Raw genomic sequence first — 20,277 nt, forward strand, 5'->3', positions numbered from 1 at the left:
ATCCTCTAGCTATATAAATCCAAGTATGTCATATAAATGAAATATTAGACAGACCACTATGTCTGAGATGCACCAACATGTTCAGAAAACCATGCTGTTGGATTGTGGAGGCCTAATTCCTCTGAGTATTATTTTCTTTAGGGATTTCTACAGTGAAAACATATTTTATAGTTTCCTGTTGTGTATAGGCCATAGAAATGTTTCTTTCCATTAATATGTGCCAGGGTACTGCTTTCTCCTTTCCACCACCAGGTTCCTACTCTGTGTTATATATAAAAAGTAATGTTAAACTTGAAAGTAGACTGGGATGGAATCTCTGTGCATGTACATGTGTATGTGTGTGCACATATACATAAAATCTTTTCTTAAATACTCCATCTAGCCCTTTTAGGAGTAAGGATGAATGATTTTTAGAGTGTCTCAGAGTTACCAATCCTTTCATAGTAATGTCCATGTCACTATTGCCATCCTGTCTTTTTTTTTCCTTCGGCTTGTAAATTTTCCTCCACATGTCAAAATACAAAGATCTTTGAATGTGTGCTACATCTCTCCCCAGTGGTATTTTAGTTTTCTGTTCTTCTCTGGAGCAAATAAATGTGTGGAGCAGTATATCTTAATAGTGACTTCAATGAAACATTTTTCTTAGTGCAGGAAAGGACACTGATTCAAGTTTGCACACCTTTCTGTCAAGGTGGCCTTGGGTTTTTTGTCATACTTGCTCTTTTACTCTCTATAAAAAAGTGCAAATGATGCTATCATACGTGCTCTGGGTCATACAGTCATCTGTCCAAGTGCAGTGCTGCTCTCATATCTTATTGTTGGTAACAGCACAAGCACCCTATTTCATTTTTGGAGGGTGATAAATTTTATTTATTTCAAGCATGTTTCCTGCCTGCTTCAGGTAAAGTAGTACAGAGTTCTGTAGAAAAACTCTGAACTCCCTCACAGCCACACAAACTAAGCAGGGTCTGAAACACTTTGGCGCACACCAAGCAATGCAGAAACTGATGCTGGTATTTCACTGGGCTTCAGTCTCTTTTCCAGGGTAGAAGTGAGCCCAAACTCCATTTGGTGCAGAATATACCACATTCAAATGGCTCTGTTGTGAAAAGGAAAAGCGATAGCTGTGGGATCCTGGGAACATTTCAGTTTGAGTAACGAGACATTCTGCTGACACATTTCTCTCTGCAATCCACTTAGATGAGATACCTGTGCTTCCCTAAAGAGTTTGTAAGTTTCACCGCTAGAAATGGCTGAGGCGTTTCTTTACATACGTATTTTGCAAATGCATTTGGGAAGTTCTCTTGAGAAGTTTTCAGAATTACTGATGCTGTGAAAATATATAGACCAAGAAGTTATGGTTGTTGGCTGTGTTGTATGTGTGGTTTATTTTGTTGTTTTTTTGTTGTGTTTTTTTTTTCTAAATTACATTAGGCAAAGGACTCTGGGAAGCCTCAACAGGTTTCCCACACCTACGTTCAGGTGAGGGTTATTGAAGAGAGCATTCACAAACCAACAGCCATTCCACTGGAGATTTTCATTGTCACAATGGAAGATGATTTTCCTGGGGGAGTCATTGGGAAAATTCATGCCACAGATCAGGATGTGTACGATGTTCTCACATACACACTAAAATCAGAGCAGAAAAGTTTGTTCAAGGTCAACAGCCATGATGGGAAGATCATTGCCCTTGGAGGGCTTGATAATGGCAAGTATGTCCTGAATGTCTCTGTCAGTGATGGCCGGTTCCAGGTACCCATCGATGTTGTGGTCCACGTTGAGCAATTGCTACAAGAAATGCTGCAGAACACAGTCACCATCCGTTTTGAGAACGTTTCCCCAGAAGACTTTGTGGGCCTTCACATGCACGGGTTCAGGCGTACCTTGCGAAACGCTGTGCTCTCCCAAAAACAAGACAGCCTACACATCATCAGTATTCAGCCGGTGGCAGGCAGCAATCAGCTTGACATGCTGTTTGCAGTTCAGATGCACACTGGTGGTTTCTATAAGCCTGCCTATTTGATTCAGAAGCTTACCAATGCAAGGAGACACTTGGAAAATGTGATTCGTATTTCTGCTATCTTAGAGAAGAATTGCTCTGGACTGGATTGTCAGGAACAACACTGTGAGCAAAGTCTATCTATTGATTCACATTCCCTGATGACCTATAGCACGGCACGAATTAGTTTTGTGTGCCCCCGCTTTTACAGGAATGTGCGCTGCATGTGCAATGGTGAGTACCGCTCCCTTCTCCCCTCCCATCTTTCCACATTATGCGATAGGATCGGTTTTATTCCTCTGATGCAGATTAGAAGGGGCATTTCAATTCAGTCCGTTAAAGCACCACTGGCTGATGTATTGTGGGAATTGATTTCTCAGTCTCGGGAAGAATTGTTCGTGTTTACTGATGTAAATGGAAGATGATGAACTTTGGCCTTTTACGACAAAGACTGCTTTCCTGGAGGCTCCGTAATCAGAGCCATCAACCAGCATCCAGGGGAGGGGAAGAAAGGGGAGAGGAATGGAGAGGAAAGGGAGGGATATACTTTCCCACCCAGTCAGTGCCACCACTGGAATAAACCTGGAGTGTGACCATAGCAGAACAGCCTGGTTCACTGTGATGCACCAGCAGGCTCCAAGGAAAAGGACCCCTGACCTAAGCAGTGCAGGTGGAAAGGCCTTTTCCAGTCCCATTTTTGCAGAGAGGCATGGAAACCAATTAAGTATTTTATTAAATAACTGCAAGCAAGCGCTATTCCTGACCTTTAATGCTACAGTAGGTGACAGGGTGGGGTTTTGGCTGGGTTTCAGGCTGCTCCACATTTTAGCAGAGATTTCACATGGGTTTATATGACAAATAGACTCAAGAGCCAATCTTCCTTGTGATTGTGCACTTGGAGTATAAAACCTCAGGCAGTTATAATAATAGTTCTGTTTCTTTTGTTTGCCAGGCTATTTGCTCCTCATTCCACTTCATTTAAGAGTGGAGAAAAAAGCTGCTGTAAAATCAATACATCTAAGTCTCCCTCATCTTAAGTGCACATGCACACATACACACACAGAGCAGTACAAGAATTCAGCAGCTATGTCTCTCAGTAACCAACCTTTGTTTCTACAGCAGTCAGCAGGACTTCGTGTCCTACCATCGACTTCAGTGGGGATGAAAGTAGGCATAAATTGCATAAAACTTAACCAGAAATCATTGTCTCCTGCGGCACGTGAATAATAATGCCATAGAAGTTCAGTTCTGTAAAAATATCAGAATTCTGTATCTGAGGTATTTTCATGTACATTCAAAAGCAGGCTATCTGGTCAATTTTTAAGTAATACCATTATAAGTTTCAGACAGATGTATCTATTATAAAAATAGTCGACGTTTTGTTACACATGAAAGGCTCTGAAATAAAGGATTTTCACAGGTTTAAAAGGGACAATGCTGCAATATCCTCCAGACAAGTCCAGGAGCCAGTGCAGGAGCACTGTCTGCAAAACACTTTTATATTCTCTAAGTCATAGCTTTGTCTCATTTTTGTACCAAGAAATCACAAATCCCCATCTCCATTGGGATAGTGATAGCCCTCACTGTCAGAAATTGGTTTTCTGGCAGCCAAAATTTTCACTGTTTATAATTTCATTTCACTACTTATTAAAGTCAATAATAATGTATTATTCCTTTCAGATACTAATAGTAAGTGGATCTGCCTCATAATCCCTTAGCTTAGCTCTAGAAAAAGGACTTCACAATGCAGTATAGTTCTGATCCAGCAGCTCTCTCCTTTTTCCTCCCTGCACAGCAAGTTTTCACTGGAAGTGCAAATATTCAGCTGGGACAGTGATTTCCAAATTTTTCTGTCATGCGCTAGTCAATCCTCAGAATGCATGGCAGGCTGACGGAAAGGCAGTGTGGTTTTGCAGACCATCTGTGGTCCCGAACCTCTGGACCATTTATCATGGCCTTGAAGACTGCTGTATGGGAACAGTTGCAACAGGCAGCTTGTCCTGGTCCAGCTGGAAAGCTGGATGGGTTCCCACAGCTCCCATTCGAGCCACTTTGTGCTGCTTTCCCATGGGCAATCCACAAGCCTTTGGGTGGGGTTGTGCATGTCCAGTCTACCATCCAGCCTGTAACAAAAGTGTCCAGAGCTGCTGATTTAAGTATAGCTACCAGAGAAGTCAAAGCCTTGGTGCCTGTTGCACAGAGATAAGAGATCTTGGTGGGAAGTAAAAAAATCCATGCTTTGCCCTTCTCCACGTTAGTTAATGCTTCAGCCTCTTCTGCTGTTTTTAATTAAAGGAGCAACAAGAAATATCTTGGTATTTAGGTAAACACACAGACACACACTGTGGTTTATCACATAGGAGGTAACACAGACTTCTGAGGGTATATTAATTAGAGAATGTATGCATAGTTCTGCTTTCATGAAAGCTAAAGACTAGGCCCAATAAAAGAGTGAGAAAAATGCAGATATTTCTTTGATCAGTAGTTTTTGGACATGCACATAAATGCAGCAAGTTAGGAAAAAAGAGCACAAAATACTAGAAATTTTTTTTTTGGCTTGTTTAACAAGACAGCATTAGCAAAATATTATCAGTATAATAAAGGTATTATACTTCCTTTGTTACTAGGATAGTCCAGTAAATATTAATAGCTTGAATTATGACAAAGCCATTAAAGTATTGCATATGTTTCCCGAGATCTGATTCAATTATGACCCAGAAAGCTTGAGTTTGAACTGATTCACTTGTTCTTGAAATATGTATCATACTTGGAGTGTTTTTCCCACCAGCAGATGTCACAGATATGCACAATTTATGCATGCCAGCTGTGCATAACTTACCTAGATTACCTTTGTGAGCAAACGGAGTTATCTAACATGAAAATGCAGGGAGACTGTAAAGCAGGCAGTGGGTGAACTTCGGAGCTTCAGCAGCTCAGTTCTGGAAGAATAAGTTCGAAAGTTCAGGTGCATCAATCTAAGCTTTTAAAATCAATAAAATTGAACTGAAGAGTTTTCCAATAACAGACTGTCTCCTTAGATTTCTGGCTCATCTGCTTGTGTTTGTGTGAAAAATATTGTAACAAACTGGGGTTTGTTTCAGTGTGGCTATAGGGGCTATGCAATTGCCAGTCTCCCATCACATGACGTGAGGTATGGAAACATCTGTCAGTGCTTGTGGGAAATAAAGATAGGAGGTTCGGAATAAATATCTTCATGTAAAAGAGCTCTCATGACGTTCTCATTTTTCCAAAGCAAAAATCTATTCCGTATTTTTATTTTTTCATAATGCAAAATAATTCTTTTTTGTTGAGACAAAGATACAGGGAAGAAGCAGGTTTTCTTGGGACTACTTTGCTATATAGTTGTTCTGCATTATAATCTTACACAAGTGAGGTTACATTAATATGTTTATGGGAGAGGGCTGGATTGAAATCATCTTGACAAATGTGGGTATATATATCTGCATCTGAGCTGGTCACTCCAGGCCCCATTTGCAGACAGTGGAAAGAATGAGGTATTTTTAATGATGTGATACATCTCTCCCTAGATGTCTAAAATCAGTCAGATGAATCATGCCCTAAAGTTAGATGAGATGAATTCCATTTCAAGTGTTTAATATGGTTCTGGCTTAATAGTTTGAAAGAATTTTTCTAATAGACCCAGAAGTGTTCAGCAAAAGTGCAGACACTCACATCCACATTATTTAATCAAGTGAATAGCAGTCTTGGACCACTTTCTCATGAAACCAGGCAATTCAGACTTTATGGAGCCACTTCTAGCATTTTGTGAATGTTCTGACAAAAGGAAATCATAGACTGGGATGATCTGCTATTAATATAGGACCTAATCTTCAGAGGTGGTTGGTGTCCTTAACTCCACAGAGCACACACTGCCTCTTAAAGAGTCCTGGGTGTTTTGCAGGATTGGGCATCAGGAACCCAATTTCTATGTGTACAATACCTCTTCTCCCATTTTCAGGAAGCACACACATACTAATGAGCCTCGAGTTGTCCTGGCAAGGTAGCCAGGAAGACTGAAGAATAAGGTGTCCTGCCTGTGCTTGGGAACAAAGAATTGCAGATAAATTTGATAGATTTGATTTGGCTGTAGTCCTTTTCACATTGCACTTATGTGAGGAGAGTTGTTTCTCCCTGTGAATATCCCCCATTTTGAGGCCCACGCTGAGAATGCACAGTCTCATATAAAACGTGGGAGAGCTGAAGCATCAAGTGGGGGCATGACTGTAGAATCGGGGCAAGTGTTATCTATCACTTAAGGGGTCTTAAGGGAAGCTGTGATCAAGCAGTGGATGGAAGAGGTCAAATGTCTCAGTTCTTCTAAAAATGGGAGAGAATCTGATTCACTAGGACTTACTATGTGACAAAAAGTTTTCCAGGGGCGCTTGAGCTAACTGAAACCCATGACTGACTTGTGCAGAACCAAGTTTGTGGTAGCTGCACTTACATGTGTATCGCAATCATTGCTTACAATACCTGGTCGCTGTGCTCCAAAAATAAAAACAAATTGCAGCTTATGAGTTGACCGTCTTCCCTCCCCACTAAACTAATAACTAGATTGTTTAAAAGTAACACTTTGGAGCTTTGCTTTGTATGCTTTCTGGCACTCTGGCCTTCGGGAGTCACCTTTCAAGCTTTCTTCTGCAAGTGAGAAAAACAGACTCTTCTTTTAATATTCATACAGATTCAGGAGAATAGGCTTACAGAAAAACACCAAATATCTCAAGTCTCAAAATTGTTGAAGTACTCAGTTTTCAAAATATATTTACATTCTTGGAAGTGACCCTTCTTTGGATGGACAGGAATTAAATAAATGTCTCATTTTGCAATGGAAGAGTGTTTTCTTCCTCAGTATGCTAGTAGGCAGATTGTAATACTTTTACCTTCTTTTAGGTAATTAAACTGAAGATGATCTGTCAAAACCAAGTGGCTCTGTTCCACCTTTTCCTGACATGCACTGGTTGACGCTAGCTCATGTGTCTCTGATACCTTGTAGAGAACAGCTTTATTAATACTAATGTGAGTTTCAAGGGAATGCCGTGGATTGACTGGACTTGCCTACAGAAAAAAAAAAAGATCAATTCAAATCCATATTTCTTGAATCTCTTATTGGATGGTAAATAGACTGTTCTTTAGAGTGGAAATGCAACATTAGAATAATTTTATTTAAACTCAGGCTGTAAATCTTTGATGTGGACAACGTAACCTTGAACGATTTCACAATTTTGCTCTTCATAGTTGTGAAATCAGCCTGAAAATGCGTGTTAGCTAGGGCAATGCAATAATGCAGATTTGTAGCTTATGTACTTATAACCATACAGACAGGCATAGAGCATTTCTTCTCCCAAGTCTGAATTTTTTAAAACTTTTGTGACAGCTATGAAATCCTGCTGCAGCAGGATAAATAAGAAGTTGATTTGCTTGTAGTTTACCAGAAGAACTATTCTGGGCCTGCCAGGATAAGCAGTTCTTTAGTGTATCTCCACAGTTGCACTAAATATGGTAGATCCTTTCCATATATATTTTGACTGTGGAAGGATGTAGGACTTCAAAGTACAAATCAGAGTTTGAATCAGCTAAAAAATCTGGCAGAGATGGATAACAAAGTAAGCAAGCTACTGCTTTATTGCTTCATGTCGAAGATACAGTCATGGGTTAGGGGATGTGAAAATTTGCGGAGCCATATTTGGAAATCTCAGTGCCCCCTTCTGCTTCACGCTGATGAGCTGTGGAGCTTTTGTCCAAATGACTTGTCTGTCAGCTACGTAGAGGCTCACTTGAATTACAGCCTCACAAAAGGTTTAAGTGTGTTCAGAGAAGAGATATACTCTGCGTACAGGAGAATACTGTGTATTTGTCACATAAGGATGAATTAAAATAGCTGAAAGAACCAAATAAAAAATACAAGGCAGCCTATAGAATATTTGACCAACAGTTATAATTTCAGAAATAATTGTTACTTACCATTGAATTCTAAAGAATGTGGGGTTTTTTTTAAAAAAAAAAAAAAAAAAACTATAGAAAACATCATATTCTCTGTTAAATTCTGCAGACCTTACCTTTAAATAGCATATAGTTCTGCAGTGCAGAACCCTGTTAAATGACATTTGTTTCTTGATTCTATAAGACTTAAAGTGTGACTTTATATTGCAGCTGTTATTCCTGTTAATATTACCTACTAAAGTGATTAATAAAGATTGCCATGCATCATTTTCTACCAGTGCTACAGGCAGTACTGTAAATCGTTTACTGCATAGACCTCTGAAACAAATGTTTGACAAAGGAGGGGAGGATGTTAAAGATTAAATTGACTGTGCTGTACATCAAGCAAGACATTTACAGTCATTGCCATATTTGCAGTCAGCCCATGTCCACTTTGAAACCTACAGTAGTAATTTTTCTTTTTCCAGAAAATACTTACAGTGCCAGGTAATTTCAGCTGTGCTTACTATGAGCCCTGCTTGGCTTGTACTAAAGTGTGAGAGCAATAAGATTCTTTCTTTCATTACTTTCGGAGATATACTCTATGACAGGTTGATTTCTTCCTTTATAAATTGTAAATAAAATACATATGCCAAAAAAATAAAGTAGTTTTTGAATATGATAAGGGTCTTGCAATAAACAAGAACTGTCAATATTCAGAAAGTGATGGGTAGGAAGGTGCTTACTTTTTATTTTTCAAATCATCACCTGCATGTATTAAGTAAATTAATTTGATAAGCAAAACAAGAGACACCTGTCCATTCCCAGCAACTGGCTCTCCCTCTGTTCAAGCTCTAGCTGCAAATCAACAGAAGCAAGGGCAGGAAAGCCTCTTTTCCTGCACTTAAAGGCTACTTTCATAGCAGCCACATGCAGATGTCCAAAGGTATCTGTATCTACCAAGTTCCTCATTGCAACAAAGAAAAGAGTAACTGTTGTGGAAGCTGAATATCCCTGAGAATTCATATATTGAGCAGCAATAGTTGTATCGTGTTTTGCATTATTGTAGACAATGCTTGCAAATCTTTTAAGATAAGGGCAATCAAAACAGATTTACTTAAAGTTATATAGAAGTTTTAGCCAAGCCCCATGGAATGCAAGAAGTGCCTTTGACATTGACAGGCTTTAAAGTAAGCACTTGACATGCTCAGCTTGATAGATGTTAAGAATTTAGGAGGTTTTGAAGAACCTTACTGTAATTGTGTCACACAAGTATTTTAAGCAAATTTAAAACTCAGTGTTCATCTGTCCCTTCAGATTACTTCTCTTATGAAATTAGTAAGCAGTTCTGAATTCACCTATTCTTGGGCAAGATTAGATTCCATACTAGTAAAAGGTTTTCAGGGAAGTGCATTCAAAATAATTTTATCCAAATTATGCTTTTCCCCAAATTATAATTATGAATTGCAACTGGCTATTTAGAATATTAAGCTGCTTCTTTCTTCACTTTGAGTTCTTAGCGTCCAGAGCAAGTAATCCACTTTTCCCCACTCCCCCTGCCCCCCGGACACATGCAGTTCGAGATGCAACAGGACTTGTGTAGTCACAATCAGAAGAAAGGAGGGTAGGTTTTTGGCAGCCTGGGCAAGGTGCACAATAGGTTGTGAAATCTCAGAAGTGTCAGGAGGAACATGGGCACAGGGCAAGTTTGCCTATCCTATACGATCAGGCTGGCAGCGTGTCCTGTGCAGTATGATGATGAAAAATCCAGCTGTCACTCTGCAGCCCAGGAATGGCTTTTTCTTATTTTGTCTCCTAGGGAACTCTACCTCCTTAAATTTGCATCTCATGGGTATGCTGGGACAAAAGAAGTGCGTAGCTTCAAGTCATTTGTTTTCTCATATCTCTAAATCCCCTACACAGGAGCCTTTGTGAGAAAATGCATGGCCCGAGAGTCACAACACCAATTATAAACCAGTTACTGCTCATAATACTGGAACAAGTTGCCCAGAGAGGTGGTAGATGCCCCATCCTTGGAAGCATTCAAGGCCAGGCTGGATGGGGCTCTGAGCAATCTGATCGAGTTGTAGATGTCCCTGCCAGTTGCAGGGGGATGGACTAGATGGCCTTTAAAGGTCCCTTCCATCCCAAAGCATTCTATGATTCTATAATAGTTGTTTTTTATGATATGTTGCCATGAGTTTTAGGGCAGCATTTGAAGAAGAACCATAATGGTTTTGCTATGTACTTGTCCAAAGGGCATCTCTTCCGCAAAGGGTGGAGGGGTTTTTTGTCATTATTGTTAAGCCATTCTTTGCTTGTACTGAAGTGTGAGATCAATAATTCTCTTTCATTACTCTTGTATTGCTGCAGATCATGCTTTACACTGTGTATCTCTGACAGTATTGTAACTTATTGCAGGAGGCCTCTGCCCAGGATCTAACGATCCCTGTCTGGAGAAGCCATGCCCAGGAGACATGCAGTGTGTGGGGTATGAAGCTAACCGGAGACCATTCATCTGCCAGTGCCCACCAGGAAAGCTTGGCGAATGTTCAGGTGCATGACACAACAGTACAGGGGGATATGCTTGAACAACGAAGTGCTGCCATTCTCATTTTGTGGGTAGGGGTGCCACTGAAGTCAACAGATGTATTGCTTAACCCTTCTCAGCACTGGCATTCAGCGTATCTGTTTATAAGCCCAATAAAATACTTGTCTTTATATCTATGGGTCTGTATGAAGACCATGATCCAGTTTCCAGTGGGAAATTCCCACTGACTTGATCGAATCCCAGACCAGTAAAACAGGCTGCTGAGAAAATAGGACTTTTCCTAGAGACTGTTATGCCAGATGTTTTCCTACCATGGGCAAAGCTCTATAATTAACTCTTCTGCTTACAATTTAGATTACCAAAATTCCAATCTTTATTAATAAAAACACTAAACCATCCCAAGAAGAAAGTTTGAGGACATTTGTTAGTTCTCTGCAGCTGTGTTGTTCCCTGGGATACAAAGAGCCTGGTGGAAAGCCCGTGAAGTGGAGCTTTCTGTTGACTTCAGTGAATCCAGGGCTGCATGACAGAGGACTTGTTCTATTTCCCTGATGAAAACACAACAGATACTGAGCTGTATCACTGTGGTCCTGGGCAGTGGTTGCAGGCAACTCATAGCAAGAGTTTGGCTGGCATCTGCCCACACCTAACTTTATACTCATAACTGCCTGATGTACAGGCATGGTCATCTTTGACTCCTTCTGTTATAAGTTAGGCCACATAGGTACCTCCAGGTGTATAACCTTAGAAATCCTGAATACTTGGAGAAACCTCTCTTTTTTAAAAGTATGGAGAAAAAGAGCTTTCCTCCATCCCTGAAAAATTTCCCCCCAAAATACAATATGTTTTTGTAGTAGGTGCCAGCTTTTTTTCCCAACAAAGTTGGGTTTTATTTATTTCTTCTAGACATTCTCATTAGCTCTATAAATTCTTTAATTAACTTGACAGTTGAGGAATTATTTCATGTGTCACTAAAAGACCATGTGTCTTTTCAAAATGGTTATTTCAGGCCACACTTCCCTTAGCTTTGCTGGGAATAGCTACATTAAATACCGGGTTTCAGAAAATAGCAAGAAAGAGGAATTCAAGTTGGCTCTCCGTCTGCGAACTCTGCAAAGCAATGGGATTATAATGTACACCAGAGCGAATCCCTGTATAATTCTGAAGGTAATTAAAATAACTTGTATTTTCCACAGTTGTTTTCCTTGATTATATGCTTTCTGTTGGCTCTTGATTTGGGGAATGCTGTTCTCATTTCAGCTGTAGATTGAGAAGATGAAGTCTGATCTGTTTCATGCTAACAGGGAAAAACAACAGTTTCAACAATGGCAGCAACAACAACAATCAAAAAAGCAGCTTGTTAGTGGTATTTTGCTTGGAAAATGCTCCATTGGGTGCTGTTCATTATAAGAACATTATGTGTGTCTGCATGCAGGAGCCAATCTGCACGAGATGTAAGATTTGGCCATTTATATGACCATGTAGTTAAAACGATGCACGCTGAAATAGCTGCTCTTCCCGTGTCCGTGTCTGTGGTTAGAGGATATGCCCTCACTGCTGTCGAGTTAATTCCAGAAACCAACTGCTTAGAGTGAGTCTCCCACTGAATGTGAAGATTTCTGCACTCTGTGAATTAAGGTCATTTGTTGAGAGAGGCATGGAGAAGCTGGAGATTGGTATCCAAGCAGTATTTAATTGATAAGCTCTCCACGCATTTTTGTTCTTTGTTGGGTTTCTGTGGAATGGCAAATATCTGCTGAATGGAAAGGGAGTGCTAGGCTCATGCAAGAGCCTGCATGTGTAGTATATCTGCTAGAGCCTCTAACATACAAAATGAAGACACTGACTTTTGTAACTTAGCCGTGTCCCGTAATTCAGCAGTGGGAGAAATGGCACAGAGCCTTTTGTGTCTGTATTTGCAATCTTTAGAGTTCTTTTGGCTGAATGCTCAGGTAATGTTAAAATGGCTAGATGAGTTATTAATGGGCAACAAATAATTTTATAGCTGTTAGACTGAAATATTTCATGAGCAGTAATACTGTATGTCATTCACTGGGGACTCTCAGTGTTGTTCAGATTTGTATAAGACAATTAAGCTCTGCTTTGAGACACATAGAAAGGCACAGTTTGAACTTTTCAGTATACTTTTTTGTTCAAAAAACCAAAACAAAACTGCAGGCTTGAAGACCACCTTTGAAGTCTTCATCGTGGTTGCTATTACCATATATCAGTAGGGAATGTTTGCAACTGTGTAGTTTTGAAAAATGCTTGGAAAAAAACAAATGGCCCTGGTGAAAGGTGCCTCCTGAAAACAATAGGAGATGATACAGAGACAGACTGAAATGGAGTTAGAATGATGATGGGAGAATTTATTTTGTTAGAGTTTAGTGTATAAAACTATCATGATTAAGGAGTCCAGCAGGTCAGGTGATAGGCAACTGAGTGGAAATCTCCAGTTGAAGCTGCAAGATTTTGCTGCCAAAAGAGGAAAATTGATGCTATTACAAAAAAATAAATAAAAGAGCCCTCCGTTGTAGTTACCTGTGTTGAGTTTTTAGTTGTGGAGTAGGAATTATGTGTTTTCAGTCACTGCTTCACACAATTACTAAACCATTTTGCTTTGAAAGATACTGAGAGGAAAAAATAATACTTGAAGGAGCAGTGACAAGAGCTGCGGCTATTCTGCTGCCATCTCAGAGCCCAGCCTCCAAGTCACCCTCTTTTTTTGCTTCCTAGCTCTAAGAAAGGATTTCCAGCTCTGAACCCATTGCATGCAGCAGTTAGTAGAGAGCTTCAGACACAGCTGCCACTTCACGTCTCTGATGAGAGAGGTCTAGGGTCTCGTATGTGGTGTTATGGATGCAAGGGCTTCACTTTCTCCCATGCAGCGGGCAGGGAATGACACAGGGAATTCCCTTCCCAGAGCCTCATGCTTGGCTTTTAGGTAGGGCAGGATTTGCTGTTGCAGTGTGTACGTCCTTTTCCCAAGTCTATCCCTTGGCTTCTATAAGCATAGGGCTTAAAGAAAAGTAAAGTATGACATTCAGCGTGTTTTTTGAAGAAATGGCATTACTTAAAAGATCAGGAGTTGCTAGAGTTTTGTTTGTGAAGGTCATTTAGCAGAGGAACATCAGACTAAGGTCACACAAAAGTGCTCTGTGGCAGACGAATGGCATTATGCTCAAGAGATGTAGCCGTAGCAGGTCTCTTCAGGGATGGCAGCTGACTCATAAACTATACTTTGGGGATCCCTAACTGAGATGCTTTCAAGAAAGTTACCCTTAGACTTTCTAAGCATATGTTTTTTTCATTTGTAAACCAGAGGTAAGGCCTTTTAAGTTTTTTGGTTTTAACCAGGTATGTATGTTGTGACATAGGGAAGTGCTCAGAAATGAGGCCATTAAGTAGATTAATTAGAGGTCTATAAATGTGAAGTTGTTATCATCTGAGCATTGCTTTCAATTAAATTAAACATGAGAAGAAGCTTTCCAAATAGAGGATAAAGGATGGGATCCTGTGCTCTTTTGAGCACTCTGGCATCACTCCAGCAAAGCACTTAATCACTTGCTTAACTTCCTGTATTTGAAGGCAATTGGAACTACTCACATACCTTAATTTTAAGCATGTACTTATGTATCTGCTGGATTAGCACCAGAGGGCTCAGCACCAATGCTGAGCTCCAAACAAAGGCAGAGGTGGAAGAAATTAGTACAATCCCGTGGGAGAACAGGCAGAACACACCACCACTGTTGGGGCAAATAGTGGCATTGATTTTTTTGAAGCAAGTCTCCCCTATTGCAGTCTATTTAAAAATTAATGCTGCAATATGGTTTTCAGTGTTTAAATGACCAGCTTAATTTTGGGAGCTCATACATTTGTGATAACTCCAGGGATGGAAATATTTCATAATCATAGCATGGTGTCCTTCTAGGATGAATAATAAATTCCATAGAGCAAACTGCTTTTCTACTACTTTGCTGGAAGCCTACCAGCTACACTGTGTTGATACAATATAATAAGTGTGTTATTTATTCAGCTGTTTCTAATAAAGCAACTCATCCATCGATTTTGAGAGGTTGGCCATTTTTTTCATTATGTGCTCTTGCTTTTAAGACAATTGGAGCAAAATGAGATGCAGGTCGATGGCCTTTTTTTTTTTCCTTTGAAAAGATTACATGTGCCAAAAACAGTATCACCGTTTCCTTTTCCCTGTGTAGCGTCTATCTGCGAAAAGTAAGATTTAACAATTTAAAGCATTACAAGGCCGTTGCAGAAGAGAACTCCATAATTTCTTTCTTTTTTTTCCAAGGAATATAATGGAGATTCAACTTGTTTTGTGAAATTTAAAGGATTAAAAATAGGTAAAGAAAGACTTTCCCATCATGCCAGAAGTATAGCTGTTAAATGGTAAAAGGCAAGCATATGTTCTTCCGTCCAGGCAGTTAATGTGAAACTTTGCATGGTTTAGTTAAGTGTATATTATACATTTTAATGCATTACTGCTACATGGCTTATGCTGGATAAGACTGAAGCTTGGATATGATCCCAGTTATGGCTAGAGTTGAAACGAGTAATATTTTAATTAAATATACCGTTTTACACAAACAAACCTGAAATGTAATTCGGCTAATGAAATATTTCCCCAGATAGATTAGTAGGCAGCATGCTGTATCCATGGTGTGTGACTGCAGATGGACTGTGTGAGCCTAAGGTGGTCTCAGAAGAACCATTTGATCATTTTATTACCTATGTTGATACACAAATATGGATGTTAGCCAAACATCTTAGCCAGGCTAATATTCTAATATAATTTACAATATGTGTTTGGCTCCATTTTGCTCATTGAATGAAACTGTTGAAATGTAACAGATTGCATCAGCTTTTGGAGCCTTGTCTGTTCTCTGTACTTCTTTGCCCGTTTTATACAGGTGAGGAATTTTGTGTCTGTAAGAACATACATGCTTAAGTATGCATTAACCTCACTGTCTGAGTAGTTATAATAAGAGATACTGTAACTAAGCCCAGAAAGCTCTGAGAGATGGAAGCTTGGTGGGAATTTTCTGCCCAGCTAGGATGAAGAAGTGTCTCTCTGCTTTCATCTTGGTGCAGAAGGTCTCTGCTGGCACTGTGGGCTGCATTGGCAAGGGGTTGCAGAGTTTGCATCTCTCTGCTGTGGGATGGAGTAACTCAAGCTCTCTGCTGTGTTACGTCACATAGGTGGAGAAAAAAGCAGTGCCACACATTCAGTCCTGAACTGAGAGTCTGATACTACCAACCCTCAATCAGACCAGTCATCCCACTGAGGTTATTGTCGGGATAACTGCTGAGCCTGGACATCACTGGCCTTTCCTTGGATTTCTATACTATTTGCTTGAATGTACCTCATTTAGTAAGAACTTAACTTGAAGTTCAGCTTTTCTTGGTACCAAGGTCCAGGCTATAATCAAAGAAAGAGCCCTGTTTGAGGACTGAACAGTGTCCCTGACATCACTGCAGTTACAGGGAATCACAGGAACACCAGGGATTAATTGCTGAATCGAAGGTCCGTGGTTGAATTCTCCATGCTTAGAAGTGGAGACATCACTTTTCCCTGTTGGGTGGAGGACCCTTCTCCTCCCTGCCCAGCCAGCCTAGCTGCTAAATAGGCAGGACAGGAGCCCTTTGCAGCCCCTGCTCCTCGCGGACTGTTCCTGCTCTTCCTCCTCCGTCTAGAGGCACGGGGCCATCAGGGGACAAATATTTCCTCTTTGCTCCGCTACAGCAAGGCCTGTGACCATCTGATTAATGAAAGTATTTTTATGGTCCCATTGCTAGGGGTATCTGGGCATGTCACAGTCTTTAATGTATGTATCTGTAAAGCGGTGGTGTGAGGTAGGGAAATGACGTTATCCCTCTTTTACTGATGGACACCTGAAACTAATGACTTGCTTGAGATCCCAGAGGAAGAGTGTTGCGGAGTGTGGATTCCCACGCATATCTATCATATCTTAGACTAGCACTGTAAGCATCGAACCATCCTTTCCATCTTTCACTCTCGCCTAAGATGGAGGTTACTAGTGGTTTTTTAATAAAGGGAAGGAAACATAGCCTTTCAGACAATATATATTTACTGTGTATGTCAGATCATCTGCTGGTAAAAATAAATAAAAGTGGATGAGAAAGATGTATAAAACATATTTTAATGGCAAATCTTTTAGATCATTGTTTCCTGTATACAAATGGTGTAATATTTATCCCAGGTGCTCATATGTGGTGGTGTATTTATAAAGATAATTGGAAAAGCATGTTCTGTGAGTAAGGGTAATAGACGTGCAGGCAGTAGGTCCTTCAGGGTATAAGTAGTCTTAGGGGAGGTATATGTATGTTATACACCGTCAGTAGAACAGTTTCCATAGGAAAAAGCCTTTTGAATAAGAAGCAAGTTAACTGCTTATCCGATGATGACTGTTTTTCAAAGTGTAATATGTTGGCATGTATTTTTCTGTTTGATCTGTATTCCTGTTGAGCCAGACCACACTTTCTGAGCAGGGGCTTCAAGGTTTGTGGACTATTTTGTTGCTCAGGGACAAAAGAAACTACTGCTCCATCTCTGGAGAGAAACCAACTCAGTTTATCAGGGCATCTTGTTTACCAAGATTCCTCCTGAGCAGATGCTTTAATAGGCCCAATTTCAATCTACAGGAATAGTTTACAGCTGAGTTTTGAGTCCTGTAAGAAATGACATTTTAATGAAAAATGATCGAGACTTATTTTTCTATACATCCATTAGCCTTTTTTGATTGAGCTGTGGGAGTACCAAGCAACATCCATCCCTTCAAGCATGTTGTATTACAATCATAGATCTCATTTCTTCTCAGTTTCATTACATCCTACAGGTCAAGGACTTAAAAATAACCAGCTGCCCATAGCAGGGGCTAATTCTTGGTCTTCTGGCTCCTTCTACATGTGTATCACTCTAACACCCCTCATGCCATGCAGAGTAAGTAGGTAGCTGGCATTTATAGGGAGCTTGTCACATGCTTAGCATCTCTGTGTCCACCCCATCCAAGCAATTGCAGAGCGGTGGAGTGGTGTGATTTGTGCCCCAACTGCCCAGTGTGTCTTGGCTTGAGGTTACAGCCCAGTTCAAATTCAGACAGTCAAGAGACTGAGGTTTGGAAAGGAGAAGGAAGTCCAGAGATCATCAGAACTCAAGATTTTACCCTTAGCCTTTCTCCAGATAGTTTTGTGAACCTCCAAGGACAATAAAATGCTGATAATGATGCAACAGCACAGTCTGCTCCTGTAGATTAACAGTATCCCATTTACCTTCAAGCCACATCAGAGATCCTGACAGAGAAGAGTTTGAGCACTAGTTCAGACACGTGCCAAGGGATGTCTCTAGCTAACACAGTTTTAAATGACTATTCATGCCAGAAACGGCCAAAAATGGCCAGAGACAGGTGGACACAATGCAGCATCTTCGCATCTGCATTAGCCATGCCAGTTTAGCAGGCGACCAAAGCTCTGGGAGGTTCTTGCATTGACAGCTACAGCAACTCTGCTCTGCTGGGGGAGAGCAGTAGGGCTGTGTTACGGATAAACCAGTGAGAGTACAATGTGTGCTGCAGGGAAGGATGAAAAAGGACACAGCGGCTGAACTTTTCAGGGAGATAAATAATGGGAAAGAACTGTCTTGAGATGGGGTTTGCAGAAATAAATACTTCCTAGAGCATGACATAAAGGTAAAATAATTGCAAGAGCTTTTGGAGAGCTTGAATCCAATTAATGTGTCATAAGAAATTATTTCCAGCCCTGTCAGCCATTTTAAACTTATCTGCCATCTGTTAGAGAAACCTAAAATCTTTGGGTAAACTGCTAATCAGGAAAGCAGCACTTCATACCTATTCCCTCACTCTACAGTTTGCCTGCCCCAGCAGGCTAGCACAGATTTTCCCTTTATGAGGACTGCAGATGGGTGAGGGACAGGAGGGAGAGTGAAAAGTCCTAACAATCCCTCTAAAGCCATGAACCCAGCATAAATATGAGGAAAGAAAGAAAAGTAAGAGCCGTCTTATGTCATCTGTGAGGTATACACAGAGCAAGTAGTATAGCATTCTTGGAAAATAACTCACTCTTGGTCAACCAGAATCTTACTGATGTACTTAGAGAAACTGAACTTACAACACTTAGGGACAAATCCACACCTCGCTGAGATGCTCCAAAAGATTACAGAGGCACAGGATGTGTGCATGAACAGAGCACCTAACATCCCCAGATGAAAGCAGTGGCCATTGACTTTGCCACAAGCCTCTCTCAAACACTCAGAGGTGGTCCCTTGCCCTGACTGTCCTTTTGGTAGCATCAGCTACCGGGAGCAGAATCACAGCGCACGGGTGGATAACGGGACTTGCTCAGAGAGACACGACTGCTCAACACCGGAGCCAAGAGTAGAACATAGGTCCTCCAGTCCATGCCCTGTTCAGTGAGACATATTGTTATCCCAGTCCTTGCCTGTGTTCTGAATGTATATTTTTTTTCTATATTTTCAGTTTGCTTGCAGTAACTGGCTTGGGTTAAATTCTAAGTAAGCTGATCTTTATCACCTTAAATTTTTTGCTGACAATAAAGGCACAGATTTTTGATATTTTAGTGTCATGTAGGAGAGCAGATTTAACACTGTATAGAGACTGTCTAGAAGTCCTCTGTTTCCAGATTCTCCGTGAGAGCGTATTATGAGACGGCTGAGTGCCTAAAGTGCTTTGATTTCTGTTTTCCTCCCGCAGATTGTCGATGGCAAACTGTGGTTCCAGTTGGACTGTGGAAGTGGCCCGGGAATCCTGGGAATATCTGGCAGGGCCGTTAATGATGGAAGCTGGCATTCGGTCTTCCTAGAGCTGAATCGCAATTTCACGAGCTTGTCCCTGGATGACAGCTATGTTGAGCGCCGCAAAGCTCCCCTCTATTTCCAGACTCTCAGCACAGATAGCTCCGTCTACTTCGGCGCCCAGGTCCAAGTAGATAATGTCCGCAGCCTGACCGACAAAAGAACGACGCAGGTCTTGAGTGGCTTTCAGGGCTGCCTAGATTCAGTTGTCCTAAATAACAACGAACTGCCGCTCCAAAACAAGCGCAGCAGCTTTGCAGAAGTGGTTGGCCTGACCGAATTAAAGCTTGGCTGCGTCCTCTACCCCGATCCCTGCGAGAGGCATCCCTGCCAGAACGGCGGCACCTGTACCAGCGTGCCATCTGGTGGTAAATATTTTGCATTACTTTATGGGTTCCCGCTCCCCATTTTCCTCTATAATTTATTGCCAGAGATGGTTTTATGCAGCAACATGCTTGAAAAATCTCATGAACTCTATAAAACTCTGATAGGTATTGCAAATTGTGTAAAAGCTGTTTGATCTATAAATAACGGTGAAATGGTGCCCCTTCTCATTGCATTAGTGTTCCAGGAGGAAATTGATTTATTGGCTGTTAGGATAATCCTATTTCTATAGAAACCAATAGAATTACAATTACTGTAATGCTCAGCTGGATTTTTCAGGATCCATTTACAGCATCGAAGGCTGTACACAAAGATGGTGATTTCAAACATCCATCACAGATGCGACGTCACCGTTGCCTTTCTCTGTTTCTGAAGCTGTCACAAATAATTATTGAGCTGTCCACAAACACCTTGGTCCTTTTGCAAGTGAGTAATTTGATTACATGTCTACATGGAAAACAGCAAGTCCGCCCCATTATAAACCCCCCCAAAGTGTACTTTACATCTTCCTCGGAGGCCTGAGTGCTTCAAGGTCTA

At 40.8% G+C, this 20,277-nt stretch overlaps 1 protein-coding gene across 4 annotated transcripts in view; it reads left to right on the forward strand.

Moving 5' to 3' along the window:
* FAT3 (FAT atypical cadherin 3) overlaps window positions 1-20,277 on the forward strand; it is a gene marked incomplete at both ends in the record, with an annotated part of 322,494 nt that overhangs the window by 280,373 nt on the left and 21,844 nt on the right. For all 4 annotated transcript variants that reach the window (XM_082330644.1, XM_082330646.1, XM_082330645.1 and 1 more), the window contains 4 exons: window positions 1,435-2,233; window positions 10,361-10,495; window positions 11,500-11,657; window positions 19,256-19,724. In XM_082330644.1, coding sequence (XP_082186770.1) covers window positions 1,435-2,233; window positions 10,361-10,495; window positions 11,500-11,657; window positions 19,256-19,724 — 1,561 coding nt within the window. The remainder of the gene's footprint in view (window positions 1-1,434; window positions 2,234-10,360; window positions 10,496-11,499; window positions 11,658-19,255; window positions 19,725-20,277) is intronic.

Source organism: Platalea leucorodia, assembly GCF_965183815.1.
Source record: "Platalea leucorodia genome assembly, chromosome: 2".
NCBI lineage: Eukaryota > Metazoa > Chordata > Aves > Pelecaniformes > Threskiornithidae > Platalea > Platalea leucorodia.